At 31.5% G+C, this 15427-nt stretch overlaps 1 protein-coding gene and 1 long non-coding RNA gene across 2 annotated transcripts; one reads left to right on the top strand and one right to left on the bottom strand.

Annotated features, from left to right (window-relative positions):
* The first annotated feature begins 274 nt into the window (after window positions 1-274).
* Window positions 275-1108, top strand: LOC114745742 (uncharacterized). Its single transcript, XR_003740229.1, has 2 exons — window positions 275-573; window positions 688-1108. It is a non-coding gene; the product is annotated as an uncharacterized LOC114745742 (long non-coding RNA).
* Window positions 1109-1565: 457 nt separating this feature from the next.
* LOC114745741 (shikimate O-hydroxycinnamoyltransferase-like) lies at window positions 1566-7170 on the bottom strand. Its single transcript, XM_028933903.1, has 3 exons — window positions 7103-7170; window positions 6482-6907; window positions 1566-2820 (listed from the first exon to the last, which is right to left on the bottom strand). Exons 2-3 carry the CDS (start codon window positions 6887-6889, stop codon window positions 1921-1923), a joined length of 1308 nt encoding a protein of 435 aa, XP_028789736.1. The 5' UTR covers window positions 6890-6907; window positions 7103-7170; the 3' UTR covers window positions 1566-1920.
* Window positions 7171-15427: the final 8257 nt, after the last annotated feature.

Here is a 15427-nt window from a genome sequence, read left to right as displayed (position 1 = left end):
ACTGATAATTACATAACACATTTGGTGCTTTCTAGTGAGATCTGTCACTTCAACTTTCTCCAACCCTCGGGGTGAATCCCATGGACAAGTCAATTGAATGTCGGAAATAAAAACAATATCTGAAATTCGAGTTTATGAAAGGAACAAAAGAAGTAAAGGAACATGCAAATGTGCTGATTCTGATTCTCGCCCTTTATCATGTGAGCTTTTTTTGTGCACAAAAGCAGGACAAGAATCTGATACCGACCAACATCGAGATATTCGTTTAGCTTGTACTCTGCTTGTCCTCAACGCAACCCTATTTTATACTTTCTTATTTTGATTATAAATAACGGTAAGTTAGGAGCACAGAACACATCAAACAGAGTCATTGTACCTCTCCACCTTTACCTCTATAGCTATAGTCATAGAGGACGCTGTATCCTGAGATGAGGATAATATTATTACTAACACTTCTCTTGTCTGTTTTATGTGCTGAGGCAAGATCAAGTTCAGATTTGCCTCTACGATTCACTTCAGAACAGAGAGCTCTAAACCCCTCAAGTAGCAGCATCCAAAAACAGAGTGTCCATGGTAAGAGCTTTACAAACACAGCACACTATATATCATTTCAAGAAGTTGCAGATGTCCCATTATTCTATTTCTGCTTAATTTGGTTAAATTTTTTCTCTCTTAAAATATATATAGGGAGACCAGAGATAAGTGGAAGCCTATTAAAGGACAGCAAAGTTGAAGAAAAGCATCAAGGATCTTATGAAACAAGTAAAGCTCAGAGAGGAAAAGGAGCCAGTGGGGGTTCCGACGTCAATCATAGAGATCCTCGCTCTCAAAGTTCTCCTCCATTAATGTCATCTTGGACTTCAATATTGGCTCTTCATGGAAGCCTTGGTTTAGCCTTTCTCTTTTCTTTTTACTTCTTTTAAGGTGTTCTAGACAAGTTACATTTTAAAATCTATGTCTTCGTAGAGCTTTATTTTCTCATAAGTTTTTCTTTACAGTTGTGCCCACTAGAAATTAAGAATAGCTTATCTCAATTGATGCATGCTTTTTTTCAGACCACTGTACCTAACATCTCAAGTATATCGAATAAAAGATGTCTATGTTTATACATAAGCTGATAAAAATTTGGGATTAATCACAACAACAAAAAATTAAGAGGTTAAACTGAAACATGTTGCTAGGTAAGTAGGATTAGGGAGGTCAGTGAAGTCTGAATAGAATGGGAGAAAGTCTTCTAGTAGCTAAAGGCAGGCAAGCTCAGAAGAACAAGTGAGAGAATTCTATTACTAACTCAAATCTCACACACTTCTACACTTACTATTCTCACACATCTGTTCACTAGCATTCACTTATCTGCTGCTTCACTTGCACAAATAACACAAAAGCACCAAGCCTAATATATCGGCTTATATTAGCAAGCTGGCCAATATAGTAGTTGCCCCGAATGTTTCAACACTTATTTTCTTTCAAGACCTTGCTACCACTAATTTTTATGGCCAACAAAAGCAACTACAAGGTTTTCACCTTCAATTTCGCTGGACGACTAATTTAGAAACTAGTAGAAAGAAGTCAGAAGTCATTATCAATTCCTCAAACGCTATACTACAATTCCTGAAACACAATCATGTTCAGGCTCCAAAGCCATCGCCGCAGATAAAGGTCATATATAAGATACATAGCTTAGGCTGACAAATTGGCATTTGTTCAACAAATCTTACTCAAATGTGATCCAAAATTAGTAATGCTTTTGTTTGTGAAGTTCGTTTTAAAAGTGTACAGAACTACTATCCTTTGCAGAGGCATATAATTGTCTCTGTTAAAATGAAGTCTCAATAATGACATATGTAGACATAGTTTAACTAAAAGAAAGAAAAACACCACCTGAGAACATTTGGCGTTCTTGATGATTCAATTCCTCACTCAAATCTCATACAAGACTTCCTTGAACACCTTCATATGTTGAGGCTGTAGAGCTATTGCCACTGATAAGCCTCCATCGTTGTTTGAGCTTGGAAGTATAAAAGATAACCCCTCATAAGCTATCCCACCGGGTCCCATAAATATAGGTCTTCCCCATCCAAAATCAGCATCATGTATTGGAAGCCTAACCCAACTCGTGATTCCAAGATTTGGACATCTAAAAGTATGAGCTCCACGAACAAGAGCTTTGAGATCAGGTTGAAGCTCTAAATAGTCCAAAGCTGATCTCAAATAATCATTATCCATTCTTGAGAGCGCATTATGAATCCTGCTAGCAGCAAACCAAGTTGGTTTTGACATGAGATCACCAGCTATAGCCATAGGCGTGGCTGTAAAGATCACATTCCCAAAGTAACCTGGTGGAAGGGGTGGCTGCAATCTAGACCGTCCATCAGTTGCAATATACAATTTGGTCTCTTGATCATCAGGGAGTCCACGTGCCTTGCACGTGCTTCTCCAGACATGACCAGCAAGCATCTCATAGGAGCTATAGTTGACAGTGTTACCATCTTCTTTGGACTTAGCTTTGAGGGCAGCGACTTGGTCACGAGTCATCTTGAAGATGGAGACCGCTGCTGCATTGTTGTCTGAACCGGGTTTTGAGGGTTGAGGTGGGGACTTCATGGTAGGAGGGGGCTTGTATTCGATGTGCTCAAATACAGGCTGAGGCGGGTCACGGGCTCGGAGTAAAGTGCGATCAATGAAGGGTGGGAGGGTAAGGTCTAAGCCGCGAGCCATGTCTGACCATGTATTGATAAAGTGGAGCCCAGAGAACCCATCTGCTGCGTGGTGCTGCATCCCCACTCCAAGGGACACACCCCCGCATTTAAAGTACGTTACCTGCAAATAGACAAGTCCCAAAACTGGTTGGTGGCTGCTTGAACACACACATTATTGAAAGAATTAGCCTTTTTGTCCTAACGCGTCTCCTGTTTCCGTAAAAAGTTTGACTTTATAATCTCATATTTGAGTAAGACACTAAGACTTTAGGGTTTAGTGTCATTAGGCTACAGCCTATAAGACCCCAGTTATTATTGTAATGTTATGCTTTTAATGAAAGTATCAAAATGATCTAGGGATATGGAGAAAAGGCATATGAGGAAATATATTAATTAAAAAAATCATGTAAAGAACATTACAAAATTTAATTATTTTTTTACCAGAGAATACAAGTGATGTGAGATAGTTCAAATGTATCATAATTTTTTAACACCCAACATCTACTCTATGTCTCTATCTAGGAACGTGAAGCACGATGGTTTTTTTTTTTTTTTGATACGCCGGAAATGAGATGAAGCACGATGGATTATGCTTCATACTAAAGTGGTCGTCTCTTTATCAAATTATAAATTTTGTTTTCCCCCTTTGAGATCACATGAATCCTAAACAAAACTCCCTCCATTCAATCTTTCTTATTGTTTTGATTTTTTTTCTTTTAAAATTAGTCAATTAATTTTTATATTAAAGATAAAAGGTAGTATATCAGAAAGTGTATGAGAAAACATAATATGGAGCTCTGACGTATAAATTAATCATTTTAGACTTTCTTTTGTATTTGATTTGTGCATTTGAGTCAATATTTAAAAATTATCACAAGATTTGAATCAAAAACACTTAAAAATGTAAAATATAACTCAATATCTATAGGTCAATTTCTAAGAATTAATCTTGGCTAAAAAATTGACTGTTCATTCCAATTTTATTCGATGTCCCCAATTGGACAGTAGATCTCATCTATTAAATACCAAGTCACAAGTAAATAAATTGGGCTCGATTTTTTGAATACGAAAAATTGCAAATCATATACAAATAGTTTCTTATAATTTTAGAATTTGATATTATTGGATTTTTTAGTTTTAAATTTGTATAAATAAGTTTCACATCATTAATTATTATTTTATATAAACGTTGGTAATTAGATAAATTATTATAAGATCCCAACAAAAAAAGTAATCACAAAAAAAAAGGCTCAATGATAAATATGCAATATGCATTTTATTGTTAATTCATATACTGAAACTTTACTTGTTACAGTATTTGTTTAGTAATTATATTTTTTATTGAACACAAACTAATTTTCTCTAAAAAAATTATTATTTTACCAAAAATTGGGAAAAAATTATTTTACTAAAACACAACAGTACTATCTATATCTTTAATACAAGATCTAATTTATATTTTGAATTAATTTATATTTTGAATTATTCTTACAAATTAAATCTTATATCAAATACTCAAATAGGAAAGGTAATGTATCGCTTTCCTAAATTTTTGAAGCATTGATCTCGCGACTTTTTGAACGTCAGGCAAAAACTTTGACCGTTTGATTTTGCACCCCAAAATTTGATATTGGAATCACCGGCGAAAGCAGACATCAATCAACTTCTAACTTCCACCAACCTCATTATTACTTTTTTTATTTTTTGCCTGATTCTACCAACCTCATTAACATTATAAGGCTTTCCTGGATTTTACAGGAAATTTGAATTTTTTTTGGCCAAAGTAGGAAATTTGAATTGACTCCTACTATTTACATATAATAAAACTTCAATGAATACATAATGATTATTGATATCGTGCCCCCATTCTTGCTTTGCTTTCTGATTTTCTACCCTTATTTTTTTCAAACAATTTTTTCACCTAAATTATGAGTCACTTGTAAAATCATTATATAAATTAAAAAAATAGTGATATACTGATATATTCCATGAAAATATTATTTTTATTATTTTCTTGGATGAACAGTATCCTCAATTCCACAAAAACATGTACTTCCTCCGTCCCTCCATTCTTTAATTAAAGGTAAAATTTAACCAATTTTACAGTTATTAAAAAGCAGTAGTTCATATCCTTAAAATTATAGAAAAATGTGAGATTTTTTAATTTTATCATTCACTAAAATTAATGACCATAATAAAATAGTTTAGAATTTAAAATCGTGCCAAAAACTTATTGTAATTTAGGAGAAGTAAGGTTTGGAAGTTAAAAAAAAAAAATCAACTACCCCATCTTTGCCCTATAAGGGACAAAAAGGAGTATGTAAGAATTGTTTTTATTTTTTATTTTTGCCTTCAATTTAATTTCATACTAGTTTAAATTTTAATATATCTATTTAATACTTAAAATTAGAATAGTATATATATTTAGGGACAAAATAAAAAAACTAAATCAGAACAAATAAACAGAGAGACCGGCAGAGAGAGGAAGCACTGTTTTAAAATTTATAAATCCGATTAATTTTATAGTGGTTATATTAATAGCATAAGAGAATAACAATCTATATACGTCTCTATTCTCATGTATAAATTAATATATTAAATTGATAATTTTTTTCACATTTATCCCTATTAAAAAAATATTGAAAAAAATATGTTGTACATTTTTTTCTCACCCATTTTTTATTGTATTCAATAAAAATAAAATTTAAAAAAGTGTCTAATTACCCTATAAGTGATTTATATTTAAGAATAAAATTTTTTTCTGGCAAAAAAAGGAACAAACTTTCTTTTCCTACAAAAAAAAACTTATATATATAGGAAATAAACATATATGCGTACCACTCCGGCCCTTATATTAAATAAATTATTTATAACATATCCAATGATCATATTCTATTTTTTCTTTTATTTGATTCTTATTGAAAAGAGAGAAAGAAGAAAGAAGAAAGAAGAAAGATGAGAGAATAGTTTATAAATATAGAAATAAAATTTTAATAAGAGTAAGTTTGAAAAAATTTATTAATTTAAAGGATTTTCTTATATACCAGGATAATATTTAATTCTGTCTTCTGACTCATTAATTGAAGGAACATTTTGCGTGCTTTTTTAAGGGGAATGTCTCTCTGCAATAGAAATGGAAATAAGAAAACAAATTGTAGGGGCAGGACGGCAAATTGCCATTATTGGCCAATATAATCGGGCGCCTTTCAAATGCGCGCGCGCATTGATTTATCAGAAAATTCCTCTGAAATCCGAGGTCGCAACGCTCGTCGTTCAACAAGTGTATTTGTTTTTTTTAATTAATTCAATTACACAGCGAATCAGTCATTTTCTGGGTAGAAAAATCAATTATTAAAAAAAAAAAGGTTCTCCGTGATAAAAGAATAATACTAGCCAGGTTCTAATTACAAGATCGACTATAAATGAGATTTTATATTTATAAGATCTTGTTTGTAAATTATAAGTGAGATCTTATAAATGTCAAAGTTTGTTTAAAAATTCATCGAGAGCAACGCCTCCTTAATTTTGCGATTATTTTTAATTACGCGTAAAAAAAAATTTGCATTGAAAATATGTTCCTTTAATCATTAAAGACGAGTTGCAGATATGTAAGTTTTTTAGTAGCTTTGCATGATTGGTCTTGTAATGAAGTAATTTGATCAATTTGTCCTAAAATAATTTAAGATAAATTTGAGATTTTCTGTGGACTTAAGCATCTCAAACTTGTTCTTCGCCAAAATCAGAACGATAGTATAGTTGGAAGTTGGCAAACAGAAGCGTACCTGCAACACCAGCAATGGATATGTTTCGATGCCGCCAGAATAATCGACGGCGGGAATAAGCTGCCGGAGCTCAAGCGTGGGAGCGAAGTCACCGAAATCGTCAATCACGGCGGTGGTCTCAGCCTCAACGAGGAGCACACCCTCGCCGTTACAATCAATCTCAACACGACCATCCTCATCACGGCGGAGGCGGCCGGCCATCGGGTAGAACGGAACGAGAGCCTTGGCAAGAGCTTGCTTCATAACCTCAGCGTCAAAGAAGTTAGCAGCACCGGTGGGCCGGTAAAAGTAGACGCTGGGCGTATGGAAGTTAGGCACCACCAGGTCGACGTTGGAGTTCCATAACGCCCGGCGAGGCGTCTCCTGTGCCGGCCGCACCATGGTGGAGGCCTTGACGTTGATGATCATCGTGATTAGTGGGTCCCACTACAAAACAGGACAACAAATACGTGAGAAATTAATCCAACTCGCACAGTTCCATTTATTATGCTTGAAAATTAAATGCAAAACAAATAAATGAGCAAATGAGATCAAAATGTAGAAGAGAGAAACATCTGGCGAGAGAATTTCAGGGAATTAATAATAATAATAATTGATGATTGAAGAAGAAGGAAGCAATACCAGAAGGTGAGAGGAAGAGAAAGGAATTGGTTGGGGATTTGGTGGTGGAAGGGATGAAGGAGGGGGAGAATGAAATGAACGTGAAGGGGGGCCAATATATGAAGGGGGAACGAAAGGGTAAGAGTGGGGTCACTCACCTACCGCGCCAACTAGGGGGACCAATGAGAAGGCGACAAGTAAGAGGAGGTTGTGGCGGGGAGGGAAAGGAGAAAAAAGGAGTGCGATTAAGGTTCATAATAAAAATAAATAATAATAATAATAATAATCATGGAGGAGGTAAAAGGAAAGTTGGTGAGATGGTGACGTGGCTCCAAAAATTTTTTAAAAAAGAGTCGTGTCGTGCCAATAATAAGAGTCAGCGAAGTATTTGAAGTAGACCATCAGTACCGACCTACTGAATGGGCCATTTGGGTCTGGTGTGTATGACGCGGCCGGTGCTTCACAATTCTATACTATACTACTATATAATTATACTGCTCTTCTTTTTTAATTTAAAAGTTATTTAATTAATTTGAATAAATTAATAAAATTAATTAATTCTAATAAATATAATATCATCTTCCTAAAATATTTTTATGCAACATTAAATTATATACCAATTTATAAATTAGATAAATTAAACTTAAAAAATAATAAATATAATGAATTAAATGAATTAAGATGTTTTTATTAACTAGCTTTCATATTTAAGGCCAGATAGGCATGCTCCTTGCCCTATTTTATGGGAGTTTTATTTTACTTTGTGTATGTTATATGATATACTCTACCCTATTTTCATTCTAAGGTATTTTAGATATTTTCACATAAAAAAGAAAAGTTATTACTTGACTTTATTTGTCCAAAAACATCTCAGTATTCTAATAATTATGCTCCTATTTATTTTTGTTTTTTGCGAGAGACCACCATTAAAATTGTAGGATTAAAAAAATCATTTGATATTTTGACATGACACCTTATAAATAGACTAATATTATATTCTCTTATATTTAGAATATGAGAGAATATAATATTTAGTCCATTCTCTTTTTATTAAAAAAATTACCCTTAATATGATACTTCCTCCATAGTCTCTTTTTGTAAGAAAAATAACCTTACTCAAATCAATAAAGTAGTTTTGATTAATTTATTTTTTAATTTTTCCTTAAAAAATAATTATCATTTTCTTTTTTTATTTTATAGTGGGAAAAATATTTTATTCAGTGACTAGGGGCATTTCAAAAAATATATATAGTGATGATTCTCAAAATTTTGTAAACTTTCTTATATATAGAAACATCACACATAAAATTAGGAATGGAAGGAATATTATTAATTTATATTAAAGCGTGATCAAGTCAGCAAATTTTTTAATTTTTATATTAAAAAATCAGCTACATTAACAAAAACTATCTACATTTTATTTTTTATTATTTATACACAGTATAAGTTATCAAAATTTATTATATCACGTTATCTAAATTTTGAAATACCTAATTAGTTTTAGTTTTACAAAATAATTACTACTGTTATTGTAGAATTTAGATAAGTGATAATTATTTTTTACAATTCAAACATTTAAGTTCTGTAGATCACTCCCAATAATTTATAAAGGAAAATCTCATATATGTAGTTATCTAAAAGGATATTACATGAAAACTTGTATATTAATTTTTTTAATCTTCTTATTATTAATTTTGTTTTTTTCTAATTTAGTGTTATTTTCCTTCTTTATCATTAAAACTGCCTTAAACTAAATAATTTGTGCATTAAAAATTATACTAAAAATTATGTTGTTATTTTTTATGCCGAAACTTGAGACCTTTTTGAAGATTGTAGTATTTTGTTATCATAGTGATTATCCTTTAAAAAAAAAATGGATAAGATGGTGATGGGAAGTAAATGGTGACAAGGAGGAAACAAGCCACCAACTCCTTATCCCTCATCCACATCAGGTGCGGCCAGGCGCGTGGCCCCACCGTGTATCTCATGACGCATGCCTAGCGTGTCCCCAACTTTCTCTCATTCCGCGGTTGGTGAGTTCCTGTTCCTGTACCTTGATTATATTTATAATTGATTATTTTATTCTTTAATTCACATTAAGTCTCACTGCTTTATAAATAAATCTGGCATCTTTAATTGATGATTCTGTACATTGTTCACTTTTTATTTAAAAAATAAAATTGTTAATTAGCTTTTAAAATTCATGCTTTTAGATAGCCATGACCTTAGAAATTCATTTTATTTACAAAACAATCATAATGATTTAGGGCTTATTTAGAAAGTTTTAAAAACAGCTTTATAGTAATTTACCAAATATGAAGTAAGAATGCGTCAAAAGCATATTTCAGCTTATGTAAAAATACTTATAAATACTTAACAGGAACAAACACAAACGTGTCCTTAGCGATTAGATTATTATAAAATTTTATGAGATCTTACGTCTAGGGGTGTTTGGGAACATATAAAAATATTTTTAAAAAGCACTTTTCAGAAAAAACAAAACAAATTCATCTATATATTTAATTCATATACTATAAAAGTACTGTTAAAATTATGGTTTAATTCTCATCCAAATACTCTTTTAACTCAAAAAGTTAATTAAAAGAAAAGTGACAAATTCGACACATTATGCATCAAACACAAATTCAATGCGAGAACGCACTATCGCAATACAAGTTGAGAGGATATGATGTTTATGAGCCACCGCATGTTAGGGGGCCATCAATAATATTTTTAGTCAATTAGTCAATTGAGTTTAATTTGGACGAAATTATAATGCAAATTAATTTCAATTTAAGAAATCCTATTTAACATACCAGTTTAAGTAAACCAATTGGAGAAATGCACTCATGTACAAGTAATAATTAACATTAATTAAAAAATAGTATATACTAAATCACAAGATTTCTTTTAAACACTCCATTGAGTTGGCAATCACCGCCCATTTCATAACTTTTCTTCCTTTCTTTCTATTCTTTAACTTTTAATTGCAGCATCTTTGAAGCGTCGAGATTCAAGTAAGAAGAAGGTCAAATGTGGGGAAAAAAATGGTCTGCTTTTCTCTCCACAGCCTTTTGAAAAAGACAAGGAAGTATTCCAGAATTAGTCAAAACCCAAATCAGTTCCCCAAAATCACAAAATGCTAGACAAAATTCTAGAATTCGAGCGAAACGACCTAACTGCCCCTCACGTTGAAAAACTTCCACCTCCGTGGGTCGCCGGCAGTCAAAACTTCGGTGGCCGGAGAATTTTTAGTAAAAGGTTGTTAATTATAGAGATAAAAATTGCACTTTATGCTCTTTTTTCTTTTTTTTTTTAATGAAGAACTAAACGTAAGCATATGTTTGACGCGTAATATTGTCTTTTTAAAGGGAGAAAATCCAATCAAAATAGTCATATTGTTCTATTAAGATTATATATTGTTAAGTAATTTTTAACACTTATATATTATAGTCATTGTATTTTTTACCCATTTTATCTCCAAGTACAAAAAATGAAAAATAATGGATAATGGGAGACCGGTGAAAATAATTGCTGGCCCAAAAAAACGAAGTAAATTTGGACCCATCCAGTCACCCACCAAACAGCTACGCTGATACTGGTGCCACTCGTTATTGATTCTTAGGCTTCTTAGAGTTAAAAGCAGAAGAGATATAAATGCATAATTAATGTAAGGCGTTCGCGGCGGCTTTCCTACACCAACATGGTCAATAATTTTAGCGGAGATATGTTATATAGAAAAATTGCATACAAAATCTATTCACAAAAATTATTATCATTTACTTTTCAATTGTGACCAAAACCCATACTAATATTATAATTGGTTTTTATTTACAATTTTTTTATTTTTAAGGTTTTTTAGTGATTTTTTCTAATATACATATAGTAGTATTTTATACATTCTCTATCTCATATTATACTATTCTTCCCAGTCCTTAATATAAGATTTATTTAACTAATTTAATTAGATTAAAAAAGTTAAGTAAATCAATTAATTATAAGAAATGTGACGTGTTTTTCCTAAAACACCATAATTATCTTTTTTAATATCTTCCTCCCTCTTCTACTTGATTGTGGTTGAGAGAGTATCCATAGGATAATTTAGAGAAAATTAATAAATATGAGAAATAGGTATTATATTTAGAATTAAAACCAACTCAACAATTGAGTCTTATATTAAGGATCAGAGGAGTACCTCTCATCCTAGGATCTTATAATTAGGATGGGAGGTGGTATAATATAAATAACCGAATCTATTGTACGATCTAAATAACTGAATTGGTTGTTTGGGAGTTTATTGTACTCAAACCAATTTAGATTATAAATTTTTTAATACCACTTGCAACTGCAGTTGTTGAATCACAGTTAAAAAAGAAAAAGAAAAAAAGTCCACATCTTTAGAATGTGTTCATAATATATTAGTTTATTTCACCCAAAAAAAACATTAGTTTAGAATCTTTTTAATCTTAGTTCTCTACAGCCATTTCTTGATAAGAAAGCTCAAAATAAAGTCATAATTCTTAACTAGCTTTTCTAAAAACATTAATTTAATCTTAAAAGCTATAAGGGATAAATTGAGATATTGAAAAATAGTGTGTATTTAAATGTTTAGGGATATGAAAATACTATTGCCGGTCTTAATATAAAAATTCATTGATTTTTATTTTGGTCTTAAATACAAAATTTCAATTTATTTTATCTCCATATTTATTTATTTTTTTTCTAAAATATTCCTTGTAATAATGATAATTCTAACTAAAATACGTGATTAGTAAAAATATTTTTAAAAATAATATTTATTTTATTATAAATAACTACATAACTATTTTTTTAACCTACTAAAATTAATTAACTAGTTTCTATAGCGGGACAAGTGCAATAATGCATACGATTTTAGTTAGGAATGTGATGTTAGCGCTATGTCACCCGTAAAATGCCGCGAAAGTTATCCATACCGGCTCAGCGTGGGCTGAAAATTTTCAAGTCTAATGCGCCAGCTACTGCATCATGTTCTTTTTTTGTTGTCTACGTACGACTTGACCCGATCATCGTCTGTTAGACTATCATTACGGTATGCTCCACTGCCAAAATAACAGAGACACTTTATGACTCCAGCCACCCAGCCCCCCACAAGAATCTTTCTATGGGTAGGTATCTCTTTTCACATCGCGTATAGGCCATGAAAACACCAATATTATTACCATAATTTACCATAATTAATAATAAAATGGAGAGTTCGCCGGTAATTGGAGTTAGATCTAGTAAAAAAAACTAGTTTCTTATAATGTGCTGGCTGAAAGAGCTGTTTACATTTAGTATTTAATATTTTTTTTGAATAGAATTGATTCCAACAAAAAGATATTTATACTTTAGTGAGTCCAACCCAAAAAAACTAAACTATCAGGTGACATGTCCCTTAAAATTTATAAATCTTACTTATGATGTGAGACTTATTGATCTAGAAATCATGACAAAACGTGAAGATCTTGTTAATAAATAATTAATTAGAAAAAAGACAGAAAAATGCTATTTGAACTTCATAATCTCTAAATGGTTTGTTGAATTTGAGAAATCCCAATTTTGGTCTCAAGAGACCAAATTGAAATTACCATGTTAAAAGAAAAGACCAAACTATCCTTCATTTATTTATTGTTTTTAAAATACCAATGCCCCCACTAGCTGGCCGGTCACCGGAGCTTCGGCGGTGACAGGTCGACAATTGGTCATCGGAGCTCTGACGGTCGGAAATAATTTTTTTGAAAATTTTTACAACTTCAGTATAACAGTTAACAACATTTGTAACGCTATTAACAACTTCAGTATAACAATTAACAACAAGTTTTCTGGGAAATTCAACAAGCTCCGACGGTCAGAAATAATTTTTTTGAAAACTTTTACAAACTTTAGTATAATGGTTAACAACTTTTGTAACGCTATTAACAACTTCATATAGTAGTTAACAACAGGTTTTCTGGAAAATTCAACAAGCTCCGGGGGCCGGAAACAATTTTTTTGAAAATTTTTACAACTTTTGTATAACGGTTGACAACTTTTGTAAAGCTATTAACAACTTCAGTATAGCAGTTAACAACAAGTTTTCAGTAAAAATGCTACTTCTTGAATTTTTTAGAAAACTTGTTGTTAATTGCTATACTGAGGTTGTTAATAACATTACAAAAGTTGTTAACCGTTATACTGAAGTTGTAAAAATTTTCCAAAAAAAAGTAATTGCTAAAGTTGTAAAAATGCTTCTTCTTTTTTAATTTTAAGAAACATGTTGTTAAATGCTATACCGAAGTTGTTAATAAAGTTACGGAACTTGTTAACGGCATTATTGAAATTGTAAAATGCTACTTTTTGAATTTCTCGAAAAATTTGTTGTTAATAGCTTTACAAAAGTTGTTAACCATTATACCGATATTGTAAAAATTTTCAAAAAAATTATTTCTGGCCGCTGGAGCTCCGGTGACCAATTATTGAATTTTTCAAAAAATTTGTTGTTAATTGCTATACTGAAATTGTTAATAGCGTCATAAAAGTTGTTAACCGTTATATTGAAGTTGTAAAAATTTTCAAAAAAATTATTTCCGGCCACCGAAACTTGTTGAATTTTTTCAAAAAACCTGTTATTAACTGCTATGATGAAGTTGTTAATAGCGTCACAAAAGTTGTTAACCGTTATATTGAAGTTGTAAAAATTTTCAAAAAAATTGCTTCCGGCCACCAGGGTTTGTTGAATTTCCCAGAAAATCTGTTGTTAATTGCTATATTGAAGTTGTTAATATCATTAGAAAAGTTGTTAACTGTTATATTGAAGTTGTAAAAATCTTTTAAAAAATTGTTTCCGGCTGCCGGAACTTGTTGACTTTCTCAGAAAACCTGTTGTTAATTGCTATACTGAAATTGTTAATAGCGTTACAAATGTTGTTAACCGTTATACTGAAGTTGTAAAAATTTTCAAAAAAATTATTTCTGACCGTCGGAGCTCCGACAACCGGCCGGCCAGTTGGGGCTTTGGTATTTTAAAAACAATAAATAAATAAAGGGCAGTTTGGTTTTTTCTTTTAACATGATAATCCCAATTTGGTCTCTTGAGACCAAATTGGGATTTCTCAAATTCAGCAGACCATTTAGGAATTATGAAGTTCAAGTGGCATTTTTCTGTTTTTTTTCCCTAATTAATTAACAAATATCTTTTTTGAGTTGTGAATACTTACACTATCTGTAACCAACAACTTTATAGTCTAATAACATGAAAACTTTTACATGAGATTATGGGTTTAATTTTGTTAATAACTTCAAACTACTAACGTCCATCCCTTTCAACTCCAAAAAATAAAAAATCATGGTCTTTCAGAATTTATCCATGTAAACTTTGTATTAATAAAAAATGATTAAAACTTAAAACAATTGATATTGAATGTTGATTTAATTTTTTTTTTTGATCTGAGAATGTTGATTTAATTAATAATATATATATATTTATATATCTCATAAGAACATCTCAATTGGAATGCTATTATTTTGGGTAAAGATAGTTATTGATAAATAGTTATTTCAAGTGGTCATTTTAACTGCTAGTCAGCTCATCAGTCACAACCAGCTAGCTCTATCATTGCATGTGGATAGCACTGGGAAAACGGGCCGGCCCGGCCCTGCAGGGCCGGCCCGTCACGGGCTCGGGCCTAAACGGGCCGGCCCGTTTAAGCCCGATTCTCAGAAACATGCTGATTTTTCAAGCCCGGCCCGTGGAATAACGGGCTCGGGCTGGCCCGCGGGCTTTTAGCCCTTTTAACTACAAATTTAATTTTTTCATGTTTCTTGCATATTTAATTTCATGTTTCTTGCATATTTAATCAAAATAATAAAATTACTAATAAAAGATATAAATATCAATAAAATTATGTCACAAATAGAAACACCATCATATATAAACATTCAAAATATCCATCACATCGCAATAAAATCCGTTAAATAGACAAACTAAATGGAAGAGTGAAGACAAAGATAAACAACCAAATAAACATTAAGTTCACAATAAACAACTAAAACATAGAGTTCATGTCAAGCAACATCAGGCTTCAAGTGACAGTGGCAACTTCATTTTTTCGAAACTTCATCATCACTATCATCAATTGCAAGGATATTTGATTGTGCTTCACTATTAATCGGCTCTTCTTGACTTCTAAAAATATCAATGATTTCTTCTCCATCATCAATATCACATGCATTCTCTGCAACAAATAATAAACCACAATCATAGACAATTAAGCAATTAAAAGCATAAATAATTGTAATAGAATACTTATAAATTAGTGAATTACCTTTATATGCAAATCCATGCAA

The sequence above is a fragment of the Neltuma alba genome, unplaced genomic scaffold, assembly GCF_004799145.2.
Source record: "Neltuma alba isolate B1F8T4 unplaced genomic scaffold, ASM479914v2 tig00004777_pilon, whole genome shotgun sequence".
Lineage (NCBI taxonomy): Eukaryota > Viridiplantae > Streptophyta > Magnoliopsida > Fabales > Fabaceae > Neltuma > Neltuma alba.
The sequence above is the reverse complement of the archived record's forward strand: the minus strand, read 5'-3'. Positions and strand labels throughout refer to the sequence as shown.

Excerpts from the sequence above, each read along its gene's own strand:
- LOC114745741 (XM_028933903.1), bottom strand. The coding sequence starts at position 6,889 with ATGATCATCAACGTCAAGGCCTCCACCATGGTGCGGCCGGCACAGGAG. Across the intron at positions 2,821-6,481 it reads ATCCATTGCTGGTGTTGCAG|GTAACGTACTTTAAATGCGG; the intron begins GTACGCTTCTGT and ends GTCTATTTGCAG.